Here is a 16,312-nt window from a genome sequence, read left to right as displayed (position 1 = left end):
TATTATTAAAAAAATGTATCTTTGTTATATAGACCTGAATTAAGTTTTATTACTTATATTATTAATGTTTCAAAATATTAAGTATTTAATTAATTCTGAATCATATTTAAATTTTATTCACATTGTATAATTAAATACAGAATAAAGATGTTATTATAATTTATTCTATGTTTTTAAAAATTGTTTAATCTTATAATAAATATAATTGAAAATGTAATTACTAATTATCCTTTTTTAGAAAGATTGAAATCTTAAAAAAATGATTAGATAGAATGAATAAAAATAAAATTTCCATTGATATCTCTCTTAATAAACTATTTTATTTTGATTTAACTTAATTTTGGTTGTTCTACAATTTTGCCTTCTTGCAAAGAAATTTGTTGTAATTTTTTTCCAATACGTTCTTGTACATCCAAGTATTTAGCAATACAACGATCAAGACATACAGATTCACCTTTACTTAATTCTGAACTAGTATACTTTGGTGGAATACATTTTCTGTGACATGCTGCTGTCATACGATGGAACATATCAGTCATCATTTCTATTTCTATGTCTCGTACTAACTTCAACTGTTCTTCACTAAACTGAGGTAATCCAGCCATTTTTTTTAGACAATTATCAATTATTATTTTACAATTATTTATTAAATGCACAAATAAGTCTAATTATTATTAGAGATATTGAACTGTCTCGTTTTCATATTTTTAAATCTTTTTGCATTTATATCTTTTCTTGCTTTTGAAAAAGCATATACTCCTATTCCAGCAGATATAAACCTGTAAAAAAGATTATTTACTTACTAAGTTCAAAATCAGATTAAATATAAAATAATTAATGATAACAATTATACATTATTAAATACAAAGAAAAATAAATGTTACTAAATTTTAAATAAAAAATACAAGTACACGATTCTTATGTAAAAAGTTAACCACAAAAAAACGGCTATTACGATAGAACAGCGATTGAAATATCTTACATTTACATACCTACCATCCAATCGCTATCTTCGTACAATTTTGTAAAGCCATTCTTTTTTAAGTGTCATAAAATATTTCTATAATAAAAATTAATTGTTTATATACCTGTACATTCATTCATATAACTTTGTGACCACGCTATTATGCGATCATGTGACTAAGTAAAATACGATCATGTAATTTTTACCATAGATAACGTACAACATAGATCATAGAACATTACATATTATGAAACATATTATGAAACGTTAAATTCAAAAAAAATTTATAAAATGTATGTCGTTAGACTATAATAATACTTTTTAATTTACTTTCCATGTATAAAATAAAAAAAGAATAAATGTGCATGATGTGCATATATAAAAAATAAAAATATAAAAATAAAAGTTACATATTAATTAAAATTAAAATTAAATTGAAAAAATTATTTGAAATAATAATTTACGTTAAATATTATTATTTTCAATCAATATGGAATAAAATAAGCGAATAAAATAATTTCAACACTTGATAAGAAGATTTATTTAAAAAAGTGTACGTAGCAAATTAATATAATTGGTTAAATATTATTATTATTTCAGTAAAAAAAATTATTAAACTTAATCAAATATCGGAGTGAGCGTGTAAATTTTATTAAACAAGTATGGATAAGTAGAATAAATAACGGAAGTTAGAAATAGAAAGAAAATTGTAAAATCGCCGCCATCTTTAGAATACCGCAAATGAAACTAAACAGAAAAAAAGCAAATACTAGAAGAGCAAAGAGAAGATAGAATAAAAATTAATCATCAATACTATCTCTTGAATGTCAAAAATATATTGGAAAGATGGCATTAATCCTTAATTCTTACTATATTTTATCCTGTCTAAATGTCTTTAATAATTAAGAGATAGCGTTGACAATTAATTCGTTTTTATTTCTATGTTTCTATTATTTGTTTTTTATTTATTTATATAAGTTTTATCTACGGTACTCTAAAAATGGTAATGTTTCCATAATTTTTAACCATCTTTTCTTCTATTATTTATTTGTCTTGTGTTATATTTGCATTATAAAATTTATATCTTCAAAACATGATTTCAATATTTGATTAATTTTATGTTTTCTTTTCATCAAATTTTCGACTTTTTGTATATAACTAATATTTATAATTGTAAAAGGAAGTACGATATAAATAAATTTAATATTATAATATATTTAAATCTATTTTTATGAAAAAATTTTACAAATTGATATTATTTTAATTGTATCGTAATTAAAAATACAAAGAATATTTTGCATACCAAACATTCTCATTTTTTATATAATTGATATTTTAGAACACGAAAAATTCTATTAAATTTTTTTTTATCTTATATTCCATTAAATAATTTGTTTTATTCCTCGTTCGTGATATTAATACTATTAATTCTAGTAACAAAAAAATTAAATAGGAGTGTTCTATGAAAATTTTACAAAGGCTTTTCATTTTCTATATAATTTCGATATATATGGAAAAAGATTGAACATCGAAGCATTCTATTGGCTATTTCTCATGTAGTGCTATTCTATTAAATCAATAAAGTTAGAAACAATATTGAAAAGGTTAAAAAAACTTTTAAAAAAGTCTCTATAACGTGGAACAAGAAATGTATTAGATGATAAATTTATTTTGTGTCTCATTAATGATTTTAATTTAATGAAATGGTTTAATTGATAATAAAAATACTACTGATTTACTTATTTGCTTACAGTGATTATAAAGGTAATTGCTGTTTCATTAAAAAAATTAATTTATGTTATAATATCTCTATAAATCTCTGTCATTAATTATAATATTAATTTTAATATATAAAAATTAAAATTAAACATTGATATAAAATGTTAAAACAAAATTTTTTTACTCATAATATCGATATTACATGGAAAACATTCGTTCGAGAAACTTGCGATACTATTTCAACAATATCTACTGAAAAGAAAGATCATTGTTTATGTTTTAAAGGAGATGAAGCAAAGAAGGCATATGAAGAAATTATATCTGAACCAAGTGATATGACTTTACAATCTGAAAATAAACATAAATTAAAAACGTTAAATAATCGCAATTCAATACCAAAACCATTTTCGTCGAATGAAAAAATAAAGAAGAATCAGTTTGCTAAGGAAAAAGTGACAATTAATGCAATATTAAAAGCAGTAGAACAAAAAGACTTAAAATTTTTATCAACATATGTAACATGGGAAAATGTTAATTTGACTGATGATTTTGGTTGGACTCCTCTTATGTCAGCTGCATATTGTGGTCATTTGGATATTATAGAATTTTTATTAAATCTTGGTGCCAATAGAAAAGCCAAAGAGAAATCTGGTCTTACTGCGGCACAATTGGCATTAAAAAAAAATTATTTGAACATAGTTGCATTACTTAAGAAAAAATCAGAATCTGTATCTAACAAAACATTACAAGAAAGAGATACGAATGATTCAGAAAAAAATGCAGATACTTTAAAGATAAAATCAGAATCTGTAGGACTTTTAAAAAATTATAACGACAATATATGTAGAGATAATGATAACATAGAGGAGGGATTCAATGAGGGATTTTATTGTAAAATTTGTAAGACTAATTTTTACCAAACAACTTGGAAGAAACATGAAACATCTACACTTCATATTTTCAATAGTAAACCAAAATTAAAAAACACAATGTATGGGATATCAAAACAAAATAAAGGTTATAAAATATTATTAAATTGTGGATGGGATGAAGAAGGTGGTCTTGGTCCTACAGGAAAAGGAATAAAATATCCTGTTAAAACTTATTTAAAATTTGACAGAAAAGGACTAGGACAATGTAATAAAAAAGAATACAGAGTGACTCATTTTAAATCTAAAGATCCTGCAGCAGTTAGTGATTTTAAAACATTTAAGCAAAAATGTTTGAAGAAGAAAGATAGAGAAAAATTACTTGATAGGGAAGTTAGAAGAGAGAAAGCATTACGTATCGCTCTGTCTTAAAATAATATATAAATGATTAATATTTGATAATATTTCTAAGACTGAATAGAATGTAATTTTGATTTTTTATATTTTTTAAACGTTTTTTCTTTTATTATCATTCAGTTTAAGAATTATAACATTATTTATAGAAACATTTTATTATACATTTTATAATACAATAATATTCAAATAATTAATCATAATTTTTGTTGCAGATGAAATTTGATCAGCAGAAGGCTTTGAAACATATACAACAAGTGGAAGAAAAAGCAGGTGAGATTCTTACTGATCGACAAGAAATAATTGCTTTGGATAAAAGACGAAATAATGATAGAGTTGGAATGAGGGCATTGCAGAAAGAGAATTGTGAGAAAATTTGGATAACTATTGGACCATTATTGCTTAAAATGCCATCCAAAATTGCAGAAGAATTACTTATTAAAGGTATTTTCATTTATTATTTTTCTGTTATAATTTTAGAAAGTGAATGAGAATTAATTACATTTTTTTTTTTTTTTCATATTACAGATCAAAAAGAATGTGACATAGAAATCAATAAGTTAAGAAGTAATTTAAAAGTTAAAGTGAATGAATTAAGAGATTTAGAACTTAATCCATCTGTTCCAGGTTTAATGTTGGAACCTATGTCTTATAAAGAAATGTCAGCAATAAAACAAATTTTGGGTCAAAGTTCTTAAATATATCTAAGATTTATAGAATAAGAAAATATTAGGAATAATATATTATTATATTATATTATATATATTAGATTATACAATATTATAAAAATATGTTAAAAATATTATAAAATTAAAATTAATAATTATTTACTAAGTAATTTTGATAATTTATCTAAATTTTTTTCCATAACATTTAGCATTATAATATTTATATATGTGTAAGTATTGATTTATTAATTCAAAAAATTTTTTTTAATATTTTATAAATATAAAAATATAAATGATTCAATCCAATTTCTAATTTGAATTTATGTAAATTTATAAAAAATTATCATATTTTTTTATAAATTTTTTTTACACAACCTGAAAATGTATTATAGAAACATTTTAATATCTTTTTCGTTAATCTTGAATTAAATAAGATAAAAATAAATAAAAAGAATAAGATAAATTTTAGAATATTGAATTTTAACACATTCATATAATAAAATTATTAAAATTTATAATATGAATTATATATAATATATTATATTTTAAATTTATTTTTATTACTTTTGTATTTTCATTTTATCGCATATAATATTTTTTATATCCTGAATAACACTATCTGTCATTTTAACTTTATCATATTAATTTACTTACCATATTACCATTATTATATTAATTAATTTATTATTTATTCAGAAAAAAATCTATTTGTTTCAAAAAGTAAATTTTTGTTATTAATTAAATTTTAACTTAAATATACAATACAATATAATTTTGTTAGTTTTTGAAACTTAACCTTATTTTTTTACAATTCTTTGTCCCATATAATACGATTTTAAATAACATAGCATTATATTTAAGGATTTAAGTATATATTATTTTACATCCTTTGAAAAATGTTATGTATTTATCGTATATCATTATAACATTATATATTTTACCATAAAATATAAACATACATGTTAGTAGTAATAGTATGGAAGCAAATTTAGACATCTTTTAGACAACAGAAACGTATTTAATAATTTTTAGTGAAATTGAATTGACTTATTTTGAACTTAATACATTTTATTATCTAAGAAATTGTAATATTTTGTTAATAATACATATATTTATGTATACTTTATAAATTGTATGAAATAATAAATTCGTAATATAATACACGTGTATTTCGTGTATATAACCGTATTTTCATATTTCATATAATTAATCATATAAAAAGTTTAGATTACAACATAATATAAAATGACATGTCGAGAAATATTAACTATTCAATTAGGCCATTATTCCAATTTTATTGGTGCTCATTGGTGGAATATACAGGTATTTTCGAATATATTAATCGTAAGATAACAAGATTATAAAATATAATATAATATTCAATAATTTTTAATCTTTATTTAAATATTTTTAGGAAACTAATTTCTCTTATGATCCTGATAATCCATCAGAAATAAATAATGATGTATTGTATAGAGAGGGTGAAAATTTAAAAGTATAAATATATTTCAATTCAATATAATTCAATATATTTCAAAAATATAATATAAAAGTTTATAATTTTTTTCTAATTGAATTATAATTTTTTTCAGAAACAAGTTACTTATACTCCTAGATTACTGCTTGTAGATTTGAAAGGAGCATTTGGATATTTGAAAGAACAAGGCTCTTTGTATGATACTCAATCAAAAGAAGTTCAACAATCTTTATGGGATGATGAAAAAGTGGAGATCTTGAAAGAAGAAACAGTTGATAAACCTCAGTTTATTAAAAGTTTAGATGAACCATCTACAACTTCAGATTCAGCATCAACATCATTTAATTTGGAAAATAATACTGATTCATGGGTAGATTATCTATTACCTAGATTTCATCCTAGAACAGTGAATGTCATTAAACAATATAGACACAATGACACAATGCATCCATTTAATGTTTTTACTTATGGAAGTAATTTATGGAATACGGAACAATTTTCAGATGATTTTTCAGAAAGAATAAGAGCATATGTAGAAGAATGTGATTTAATGCAAGGTTTTCAGGTAAGTGATTATTTGTACTTATGTAGGTTTATAATTTATAATATATTATCCTAAAATATTGATAATATTTTGAAATTACAGGTAATTCTAGATTCTGTGGATGGTTTTGCTGGAATTGGAGCATCATGCATACAATATTTAAGAGATGAATATGGAAAAAGTATAGTGTCATTTCCATGTATGGACAGTAAAAAGTCTGAACCTTCCACATCCAACATGATTAAGATACTTAATACAGCTTTGTGTTGGCAACATTTAGGAGAACATGCTTCATTATTTAGTCCACTTTGTTGTGCAGAAACTGCTTGGCCAAAAATTGGAGATCCACGAATATTCAACTATTTAACATATAATTCTGAACTAAAATATCATAGCAGTGTACTTTTAGCAACTGCTTTGGATACATTAACTATTAGATATAGACGAAAAGAATATCCAAACGTGGTTTTATCCGATTTGTGCGCAGATCTTAATAAAATGGGTAGAAAAGCAGTCGCAACAAGTTTAACTTTACCATTCCCAATGATTGCAAAAACAGATTTAATCGATGTACTTGATAATTTTGAAGGACATTTGTGGACAAGTTTGACACCAAATTGTGATATATCAATGGATAAAAATATGCAAAGCATAGTATTACGAGGAATTTCTGAAGAAAGATTAAAACGACCTATTTCTTATGCAATGAAACAAATATCAAAACCAGCATATAGATGTTCTACTGTACATGAAATGATGATGCTTTATTTATCATGTAATAGTCATGCATCAGCAACGTATTTATCAAATATTTCATTACCATTGAACATAAAATTTCCATATCCAAAGATTTTTAATAATAATATTACTGAAACCGGAGATGTTATTGATTGTCCTTGGAGATTATTAGCAGGAACAGGTATGTCTATCTAAATCATATAAAATCTTTTTATATTATATTTAATATTTATAAATTTTCATCAATTTTTATTTTTAGATGTACAATCTGTTCCTGTTATGGCTGGTTTACATAGTGGAAATAATCTTGGTGCAATGTATGAGTCTTTACATAATCAGTTAAGTAAAATAAAGAATATAAAGAAATTTCATGTATTTACAGACTCTGGTTTGGAAGAAGATGAATTTAATGAATGTCTTAATCATTTGCTCGATTGTAAAGAAAATTACGAAGATCATTACATTTAAATATTACTAATTTTATTCATATTACATTACATATATTCTTTTGTAAAAACCTTAATTCCCTATTATTTTGTATTTCATTTTTATTACATATGTAATTATAATCGTGAACATATTTTGCAAGAAGAAAATCGACACAACGACATATTAATTAAAAAAAGTAAATGTATACTGCTAATTAAGTTTTTTCCTCAACTTTCTGACTAAAAGGTTCTTAAAAGTGGGAGCGCCCAGACACACCCTTATTATTAGATTTCGTATTGAACATTGGAAGTGCGAAAATTCAGTTGTAAGCTTTAACCGGTAAATGAAACACTGATATAATACGCAGATAAAAAAAATTATCTGTATATCATTATTATTATTAATTAAAATGGGAAATAAAGTAGCTACATTTACCGAAGAACAACTAGAAGATTATCAAGATTGCACCTTCTTTACTCGCAAAGAAATCTTAAGGTATATACATACACATATAATATATATAATTATCGATCTATTCTTACATCCATATATTTCTAGAATATTTAAACGGTTTCGGGATATGGGAAATCCTGGAACAGTTCCACGATCCATGACACCTCAACAAGCATCGACACTTCGTATACCACTATCTTGTTTAACACGGATACCAGAGTTAAAGGTGCTTAGATTAATCTTTTCACAATTTTTGTACAATATTGAATCTGTTTTCAATTTGAATTTCCCACCATGACATACGACGAATAAAAATTCATAATGTTGTAGGAAAATCCGTTTAGACAACGAATTTCAGAGGTATTTACGAATTGCAAAAATTCGAGCCAATCAACACACGAAGGGTCAAACGAAGGAATTTGTTTTGAGGAATTCCTTGATATGATGTCGGTTTTTTCGGAGCAGGCACCACGGGATTTGAAAGTCTTTTATGCCTTTAAGATTTATGGTATGAACCGCAATCTAAATCAAACAATAGGACCAATCGTAAGAATTCATATTTATAGCTATTGAATCAGAAATATATACTATATCTAGACACGATATTCGTATTATACGAGAGACTTAATATTTGTAGAAGGATTATCGATTTTCTCGCGAATACTTATAATGAATTACAATTATATGTTGTAATTCAATTGGTTCAAATGAGTTTCAATTAAATTTGATTTGATTATTATTCATCAATTACTTTAATTTATTTTTGAATCTTGACGATATTTCATAATTTTTTGTGAATAGATTTTGACGAAGATGGAGTATTGGGAATGAGCGATTTGGAATGTACCTGTCGACAATTGGTTCGAGATGGTTTGAATACCGATGAAGTGGCTACTGTATGTCGAAAAATTTTGGAGGAAAGCGACATTGATGGCGACGGTGTTTTATCTTACTTAGAATTCGAACATGTCGTAACGAGGGCCTCGGATTTCATGGCGAATTTTCATATAAGAATTTAATTCTCATTGCTTTCGAAAGTAAAAAATAAAATTTACTGCCAGTTAATGAAAATTCACGTTTATTTGCTCTTTTTATTTTTATACATATATTTATACATATTATACATATATTATACATAATTATAACATATTATTGTATATACAAAATTACATTCTTTTATTCGTGAATTTCAGATCAAGAGATACTCGGCATATTTGGAAAACAGATTATACATCTTTGATATTTTATCCGTTACATGTACTTTAAGTAATAAGTAATAAGTTTTGCAAATTCATGAAAAATAATTATTAACTCCATGAATCTATACAAGCTTAGTGAAGCGCTAGCATATAGTTTCTTGCGAGTAACAGATATACTTTCTTATATGGCTCCATAAGTCGCCCCTGTTGAGCAATAACGAGCAATGCTGACTAAATAACCAGGCCATTCATTTTCACTCCAGACAGAAACCTCCTGTAAGTTTGCGAGTCAAGTTTCCAATAACATCTTTTATACGAAGATAATCAAGATTATTCGTGGGACATCAATTCCGAGGATCAAAAATGATTAAATTATAAGTAATTTAATTTTGCATTAGATGAAAATGGAGATAGAAAGCGACGAAGAGCAATTTCATTCTATTTATATCTCATTTCATCTAACGCAATTAAATTGTTTATTTAATAAATAAGTCATAATTATTCTTATACTTTTGTTCCTGTTCCAATTTAAAAATGTCCCACGATTATATATTTATAAAAAAAAAAAAAAAATCAACGAGAAAAAAACCAGAAGAAAGAACTTACGCAGTAAAATTTGATTTATTTTGAACGTTTTGTTTCAAGATGAAGATTTAAAAAAAATAATTGAAACATTATTATTTCATCGCGTTAACGAGTAATTTCATGTTCCTAAGAAAAGTATTGCAAATCAGAGGAAATTACCGCAATAATGATACGGTCATGTTTAAACGAAGAAGAAAAAGGAAGTAAGGAAAGACTATGATTATTGTGCGTCATTCTAAATATAATGTACAGAAAGAAATACACTATGCACCATTTTCAGTAAAGATGATGACCGTTTCGCACGGTATGATCCATGTTTAGGGGTTAGTTTTGTATCTGTAATACGTTACATGATATCGCGGTTGTTTTAAAAAGCGGTCGAAGTCGAAGATACCGCCCTGTGTGTTACGAAGTTCTCGACCAGTTATAGTCGGCCGCACAGTAACTAACCAAGTCTTGGGACCAAGGCCATCCGGTCACTTCTCATCCTTCTCTCTTCCCCGCTTGCATCCCTGCCGTTCTTCTTGCTGACTTGTCCAGAGGCCCTCGGGGTCCGAGAAAGCCCCCTTGCCTCTTGAGTCCACCGTCGACACCCTCTGCGCATGAGCCCCCTTCCTCACCTCCTCAACTCATTCCTCGCTTCTGCGGTCTCTCTCAGCGGAGGATCACCGCTCTCGGGAGAGTCTCCCCCTTAAACATCTTAGCCGACCAACCACCTTCCATGCCAAGGTATCCGTATTATATTCTTGGGTCTCGTCGATCCTGTGCGACGCTATGCGACGCGACGCAATGCATTACGACGAGTGGGTATGGAACGATCGAGGTTTCCGTCGTTTGGCGTATTTGAGCGCAAGCACGAGGACGAGGAGATCCGTGGTAAAAGCGAGAAAAAAAGTCAAGGAACGAGAGGGCAAGAGATCGCAGGTGGTGAGAGCAAACGACTGCAAGAGGGAGAACAAGTAAAGGAGATGAAAGAGAAGTTAAGAGGAGTGATGGAAGAAGAGGGGAAGTAGTTGGAGCGTATGATAGCGGCGAAGGTGGTTGGCGGAGGGCAGATTCGTACCGAACTTTTACAACACCCTACGTGGGCGAGTTCTCTCGAACCTTCCTCGGGACCTCGACCCCGACGATCGCACAGCGACATTGTTCGTTCGAAATATTTATACTTGCACGGTTCCGGGATACATGATGCCCGCGATTCGATATTCGTTAAAATGATCCAAGTTTTATATATATATATTTACTGGCAATCATTGGAATTTGAATCGAAGAAAATATTTTTTAAACGAAAACAAAAAATCGATTAAGAATAATTTCATCGTATCTTTTTCGATTCTTTGATCACGAAATCAAAATTTTAAATGAAGATAAAATTTAAAATATGATTTGATAATATCGCGTAAAAACATATATATGTATATTATTACAACACGAATGACTAATAGGCATAGAATGAGAAAATTAAGCAATCGAGGCGAGAAAAATCATGACACGAACAAATCGAATCGAATTGAATAGGTAAAAATGAGGAACGTCACGTTACTTGTGTTTTTTTGAGAATAACAAAAGAAGTTTCTGAGAAGCGGTGTGAGCAAACATGCAGTATGCGCGTTAAACTCGACCTTTGAGGTTTTCTTCCCAGTAACGTTTCACTCTGTGAAAGCAGATACCTATGCATTGCTCTCTGACAAGGTTGCGTCGAGTCGACCGCTGTCTAGTCGAAATAATATTGGCGGTCTTGTGGGCACATATCGTAGTGGTGCATAAGAAGGCGAGAGCTTGTATATAGAGAACCGTCTACTAAAGAGGGGGAGGAAGGGTTCCAAGGAGCCGGTTGGCCAACGGAATGTGGCTTGACCGGCCAACCATCCCCCGCCTCCTCTACCATGGATTCATCGAGAATAAGAGAGAAAGAAGGACAGTCAGATAGAGGACTGGCCCAACTACCTTTGGATCCTAATGGGCCCCATTGGGGTGCTCGAATATTCTTTCGCTATCTTCGAACATCTTCGCCGTGAGATTTGTAATCGAGGCGAGCACCGTTTTTTGACGTTCCCTCAAGTACCTGCTGCTCCTTAATTTTCGATGTCCACTGCTTGTACGAATTAAAAAACCAACCGGTATTTCATTCCTTAATCCATTCTCGAATCGTGATCTATTTACGCGCCAATGCAATTTATGCATTTTGAACGTTCGATTAGGAAAATCTGGCAGACAGCTATTTTATATATATATATATATATATTATCACGAATCTATCTTCTGATTCTGTTGCAATCGTCCAAGGTAATTGCAACCGCTCGATTATTTCCTTTATATGGACAACAAGCTGATAAAAATATTCGCAAAACTGTGAGGTTATCCTATTGACAATACGACGATAGCTCCTCTAAGAAGATACATAACCAATGCATGCGCAATCTTCCCGTGTGTTGGACTCCGTTCCGCATAAATGATTCACCGTTCTCTACGAACGTTTGCCAGGGATCTGTACGCGCTCTATTATCCGGCAAAGTTTCGCAATGCACGCACAATTATATTCCATCTATGTATTCCTGGGCTTGCCCTCGCGCCAATGATATTCTCCGATACTTACTTTCGCGTTCCTCCGATTTAATATCTCTATTTTTTTTAGTTTAAAGTTCGAAATGGTGAACCGGTACAGGAGGTACTGATCCGAGTAAAATTTCATGACGATAGTCAAAGAAGTTTCGCAACTCGTTGTGTCCGGTGGATCAGCTTTCCGCTCAAGTACCACCTAAATTTATTCCACGAACGTTTCGTGCATTCGAAAACCTTCGCATTGTCCATGGAATATTATGTGATTTCCACGTTTTTTGGCAAATAAACGCGTGACTTTTACCGATTTAAAATAAGCGAGAATAAAAAACGAAAAGAGAGAGAGAGAGAGAGAGAGAGAGAGAGAGAGAGAGAGAGAGAAAGGACGAGTACAAATATAAAGTATAAAATAATCTAAACTATATAATTTGCGAAACAAGAAAAGCTTTTAGCTTGTTAGTATAGCTGAAGCATGACGTAACGTTGTTTTGCGGCGGGAGATACACGCTACTAGCTATTCAAAGTTTTCTTCGAATTTCGGTGAAAAGATGCATCGTTATCCCTTTTCTTTCCGTCTTGTTTGCAAAGACGTAATCGTCGCGAGCAGCACGCCTTACTTTGTAAGCAATCGTGACAAGTGTAGACAACCGTGGCAATTATTTGCACAATAACTCACGTTCTTGATATCAACAAATAAACTTCAAACACGCGAGACATCAATTTTTAATTTTTTTAATTCTTTCTCTTTATCGAAATCTTTTTTTCTTTTTTTATTTTTCAACCGGTTTTTCCTTGATTCTTCGCACGACCGATCAACGTTCAAGCATCGTCTAAAACATTTTTCGTAATTTAATTCGAAATGTGATTACGACACGCGTGCGCAAAAAAAGAAGAAGAAAAAAAAATCGAATTATACGCGTGATATAACTATTTGAAAGTTCTCATAGATATTGTTATCGATGTAAATGCTCTTAGTCATTTGAGAGGTTACGAAATGGAGGACTCGGTAACGTTGTCCCTCGTTGTCGTGATAATTCAGCGTCTTGACTTTTGCGTCGGTCAAATCGAAAGCAATGAATTATCCGCAACTACTTAAAAGGGACCTATTACATCGAATAATTACGATCTTCGTGACATTATAGCGTGGTAATGCCGTCCCAGGACCTAGTTTGTCAAAGGAGACGCTTTATTCGATGCGCTCGCGACAAAATTTGTTTAATTAATGTGTTAAGAAAAATTTTCCATATTATGATTATGATTATACGACAATGTCTTTTCGTATTTCTTTTGAATCGACGCGAAATTTTCGAAGGAACGCGATCGTTTCATAGCGATACAATGAGTTTAGAAATGTTACCTTTTAACAAGTGAAACAACTATAGACGTTTCTTACTTATCTCGTCCAATTACGATTTCTTTCGAAGGAATATTTGAAAATATAATAGGTCCGAAAGAAGAGGATTGGAACAGTCGTGTCGATTTTAACGAGGTACCGCAAACAGGTACGGGTGATTGTAGATGGCGGCGATTTAATCGGAGTTCTTTCAACTGCGAAGTTGATTCGCGATCAACGAAGCTATTGTGTTCCCCAAAAAGGATCTGTCGCACCTGAGAATAGTGCCAACGAAATAACTCTTTCTTCTGCTTATTATTTGCTTCGTTAAAATTGTTGATCGATGATATCGATGAAAAATAATAATTCAAATTTACACATTATAAGGGATGAAGATAAAAAGAAAAGAAAAGAAATAGAAAAAAAAAAAAAGAAAGAAAAAGAGAATTGGCAAGAGAAAAATTACGATCGATTAATAATCGCGTAATTCCTTAATCGCGTTGATCTTGGATAGATGGATCGATCGATCGGAATTCTTTATTTTCCAACTTCTGTTGGAGTTGGCTTACCAGCTATCAAGCGAAATACCTGTTCGAGGGGAAAAATCCGTCTGTAAATAACTTCGAGAAAGCTGTGCAATCTTCGTTCATACCATAGTACCTTAACTGTTTTAACGGCCGCGAAGAAGTCGAGACGGAGCGAAACAGCGAAGGGCGAGCAGAAAAATGGAGAAAAAGGGACGAACGAGCGTAAGTATATCCGGATGATCGTGTGTAAAGGCGAAGGAACATTGCTTGTCGTGAGATAGAGACGGAAAGTGCAACGACGGCTTAACATATAAGTGGGAAACAAGGAGGGAAGAGAGACGAAGGAGAGAAAAGAGAAAGAAGAAGTGGATGACAACGAAGGATGAGGATGACTATGATGATAACGACGATGATAATGATAATGACGACGATGATGAGGAGAAGAAGGAAGAGGAGAAAGAAGAAGAAGAAGAAGAAGAACAGAAGAAGAAGATGATGATGAAGAAGAATAAGATGAGATTTTCTGTTGGAGGGTTTGCCGAGGGGGTCCAGACCAAGCTCCATCTGCATAACCGGTATATACCGGCAATGTAGACTGGCATGAAGGTAGAATCGAGCATGTCCTCGGCACGTTATATCGCTCCCCTCGTCCTCGTACGATACGAAGTGTAGAGAGACCTCGAGCCAGTGGATAGAAGAGAAGCGAAAGGTACAGCTAAGAAGAGAAGCGAAAAGGGGAATCGGTAGTGGAGGTTGGGTCTTCGTGTAGAGTGGCTCCAAGAACGAGCACACGCGGTATCCCTGCCAGTGAAACTGGTAGAGAGAAAAGCGTAGGCGCGAGTATCCGCCGACCGATGACATCATCGGTGTTCTGCCTCGAGTCATTCTCTCGGCAGAAGCTTCTCTTTGCTCTCCAAACTTTTTCGTGAACTCTCCTCCTACTCGGAACGATCTCGATTTTTCTTCAAACGTATGGGATTTCCGTTCGCAGCCAGTATAAGCGTGATAATTAGATTCTCCCCTTTTGCATTCTTTCCCATTCACTCTTTTCAATTCGAATTATCTCCAAGTCTCTTTTCTCCCCTTCAATGTCCTGAAAAAATGCGAACAAATTAACACGCGAAAAAATTATGATAATTGTACGAAGAGTCATAGGAATACGGTATAAAACGTTCTTAACTTATCTTGTCGTTCGGAGACTTCAACACTTCCAGACCCGCAATCGCAATGTCGATTTCTCGACAACGCCATATTCGTGTACTTTTAATCCACTTCGAATTCATTTTCTTTTTTTTTTTTTTTTCGATCGAGTATAATATTTATATTAGAAAAAAAAATATTACGTTATATTAATATATATATATATATATTATATTAAATCGAGATATTAATACAAAATATCTTCTCTTCTCTGTTATATGGAAACATCAACTCAATCGTATCGCGGAATTCGATCGGGGTACAACAGTTTTTCGAAGATCGTTAACTTTAAACTTTAAACAGAATGAAGCTGTTAACCTGGCGGATTAGCCTTTCAGATTCCTAATCGTATGGAAATGTGAAACGGTATCGCTTAGAAAACGTTAGACTAAATTCTCTCGTGAAGCTATCAACACGTTTATTCGTTCTGTTCCGCGATCTCTTTTTTCCTTATCCTCTGCAACGAAACAGGTTTAAAAGACTTGTCGATCGCATCGAGGATACGTTTCCGCGCATGTTTATGATACGAGAGTGTCAAAAGTTTATCGAGGCGGGAAAAATTAATTGGAAAAAGATTGGGGAAAACGAATGAGTTCAAGAAGTTTCTTCAGCTTTTGTATAACGAAACATATAA

At 30.4% G+C, this 16,312-nt stretch overlaps 5 protein-coding genes across 11 annotated transcripts; 4 read left to right on the top strand and 1 right to left on the bottom strand.

Moving 5' to 3' along the window:
• Positions 1-300: 300 nt before the first annotated feature.
• Positions 301-1,735, bottom strand: Tim10 (translocase of inner membrane 10). 3 transcript variants are annotated; one of them, XM_003694887.4, is made up of 2 exons: positions 1,089-1,735; positions 301-779 (listed from the first exon to the last, which is right to left on the bottom strand). In XM_003694887.4, the coding sequence occupies exon 2, from the start codon at positions 603-605 to the stop codon at positions 330-332; it is 276 nt and encodes a 91-aa protein (XP_003694935.1). In that variant the 5' UTR covers positions 606-779; positions 1,089-1,735; the 3' UTR covers positions 301-329. The 3 variants fall into 3 exon arrangements, with proteins under 3 accessions (XP_003694935.1, XP_003694934.1, XP_012343731.1); XM_003694886.4 differs by having other exon boundaries at positions 993-1,731; XM_012488277.3 differs by having other exon boundaries at positions 997-1,717.
• On the top strand, positions 1,705-4,804 carry LOC147656989 (p53 and DNA damage-regulated protein 1-like). Of its 2 annotated transcripts, none has more exons than XM_086912234.1 (3): positions 1,705-1,967; positions 4,182-4,410; positions 4,495-4,804. In XM_086912234.1, exons 1-3 carry the CDS (start codon positions 1,965-1,967, stop codon positions 4,662-4,664), a joined length of 402 nt encoding a protein of 133 aa, XP_086768360.1. In that variant the 5' UTR covers positions 1,705-1,964; the 3' UTR covers positions 4,665-4,804. The 2 variants fall into 2 exon arrangements, with proteins under 2 accessions (XP_086768360.1, XP_086768361.1); XM_086912235.1 differs by lacking the exon at positions 1,705-1,967 and adding an exon at positions 2,498-2,728.
• LOC100873049 (G patch domain and ankyrin repeat-containing protein 1 homolog) lies at positions 2,845-4,804 on the top strand. Its single transcript, XM_086912232.1, has 3 exons — positions 2,845-4,036; positions 4,182-4,410; positions 4,495-4,804. The coding sequence occupies exon 1, from the start codon at positions 2,845-2,847 to the stop codon at positions 3,982-3,984; it is 1,140 nt and encodes a 379-aa protein (XP_086768358.1). The 3' UTR covers positions 3,985-4,036; positions 4,182-4,410; positions 4,495-4,804.
• A 533-nt stretch (positions 4,805-5,337) lies between these two features.
• Positions 5,338-8,243, top strand: mst (misato mitochondrial distribution and morphology regulator). 3 transcript variants are annotated; one of them, XM_086912230.1, is made up of 6 exons: positions 5,338-5,354; positions 5,862-5,957; positions 6,049-6,129; positions 6,227-6,676; positions 6,758-7,574; positions 7,653-8,036. In XM_086912230.1, exons 2-6 carry the CDS (start codon positions 5,880-5,882, stop codon positions 7,859-7,861), a joined length of 1,635 nt encoding a protein of 544 aa, XP_086768356.1. In that variant the 5' UTR covers positions 5,338-5,354; positions 5,862-5,879; the 3' UTR covers positions 7,862-8,036. The 3 variants fall into 3 exon arrangements, with proteins under 3 accessions (XP_086768356.1, XP_003694930.2, XP_086768357.1); XM_086912231.1 differs by lacking the exon at positions 5,338-5,354 and adding an exon at positions 8,069-8,243 and having other exon boundaries at positions 5,590-5,957; positions 7,653-7,731; XM_003694882.4 differs by lacking the exon at positions 5,338-5,354 and having other exon boundaries at positions 5,416-5,957.
• Positions 8,187-9,983, top strand: LOC105735847 (calcium and integrin-binding family member 2). Of its 2 annotated transcripts, XM_086912233.1 has the most exons (5): positions 8,187-8,317; positions 8,381-8,501; positions 8,606-8,783; positions 9,077-9,312; positions 9,469-9,983. In XM_086912233.1, exons 1-4 carry the CDS (start codon positions 8,232-8,234, stop codon positions 9,292-9,294), a joined length of 603 nt encoding a protein of 200 aa, XP_086768359.1. In that variant the 5' UTR covers positions 8,187-8,231; the 3' UTR covers positions 9,295-9,312; positions 9,469-9,983. The 2 variants fall into 2 exon arrangements, with proteins under 2 accessions (XP_086768359.1, XP_012343742.1); XM_012488288.2 differs by lacking the exon at positions 9,469-9,983 and having other exon boundaries at positions 9,077-9,346.
• Positions 9,984-16,312: the final 6,329 nt, after the last annotated feature.

The sequence above is a fragment of the Apis florea genome, unplaced genomic scaffold, assembly GCF_048593485.1.
Source record: "Apis florea isolate Af1SG1 unplaced genomic scaffold, ASM4859348v1 contig_3370_pilon, whole genome shotgun sequence".
Lineage (NCBI taxonomy): Eukaryota > Metazoa > Arthropoda > Insecta > Hymenoptera > Apidae > Apis > Apis florea.
This window is presented reverse-complemented; position numbering and strand designations above follow the sequence as displayed.

Bases quoted from the DNA above. Each gene is read 5' to 3' on its own strand.
- mst (XM_086912230.1), top strand. From the start codon at position 5,880: ATGACATGTCGAGAAATATTAACTATTCAATTAGGCCATTATTCCAAT. The intron at 6,130-6,226 runs GTATAAATATAT...AATTTTTTTCAG, and splicing joins GAGAGGGTGAAAATTTAAAA to AAACAAGTTACTTATACTCC. The intron at 7,575-7,652 runs GTATGTCTATCT...TTTTATTTTTAG, and splicing joins GAGATTATTAGCAGGAACAG to ATGTACAATCTGTTCCTGTT.
- LOC105735847 (XM_086912233.1), top strand. From the start codon at position 8,232: ATGGGAAATAAAGTAGCTACATTTACCGAAGAACAACTAGAAGATTAT. The intron at 8,318-8,380 runs GTATATACATAC...ATATATTTCTAG, and splicing joins ACTCGCAAAGAAATCTTAAG to AATATTTAAACGGTTTCGGG. The intron at 8,502-8,605 runs GTGCTTAGATTA...ATAATGTTGTAG, and splicing joins CACGGATACCAGAGTTAAAG to GAAAATCCGTTTAGACAACG.
- LOC100873049 (XM_086912232.1), top strand. From the start codon at position 2,845: ATGTTAAAACAAAATTTTTTTACTCATAATATCGATATTACATGGAAA.
- LOC147656989 (XM_086912234.1), top strand. The intron at 4,411-4,494 runs GTATTTTCATTT...TTCATATTACAG, and splicing joins AGAAGAATTACTTATTAAAG to ATCAAAAAGAATGTGACATA.
- Tim10 (XM_003694887.4), bottom strand. From the start codon at position 605: ATGGCTGGATTACCTCAGTTTAGTGAAGAACAGTTGAAGTTAGTACGA.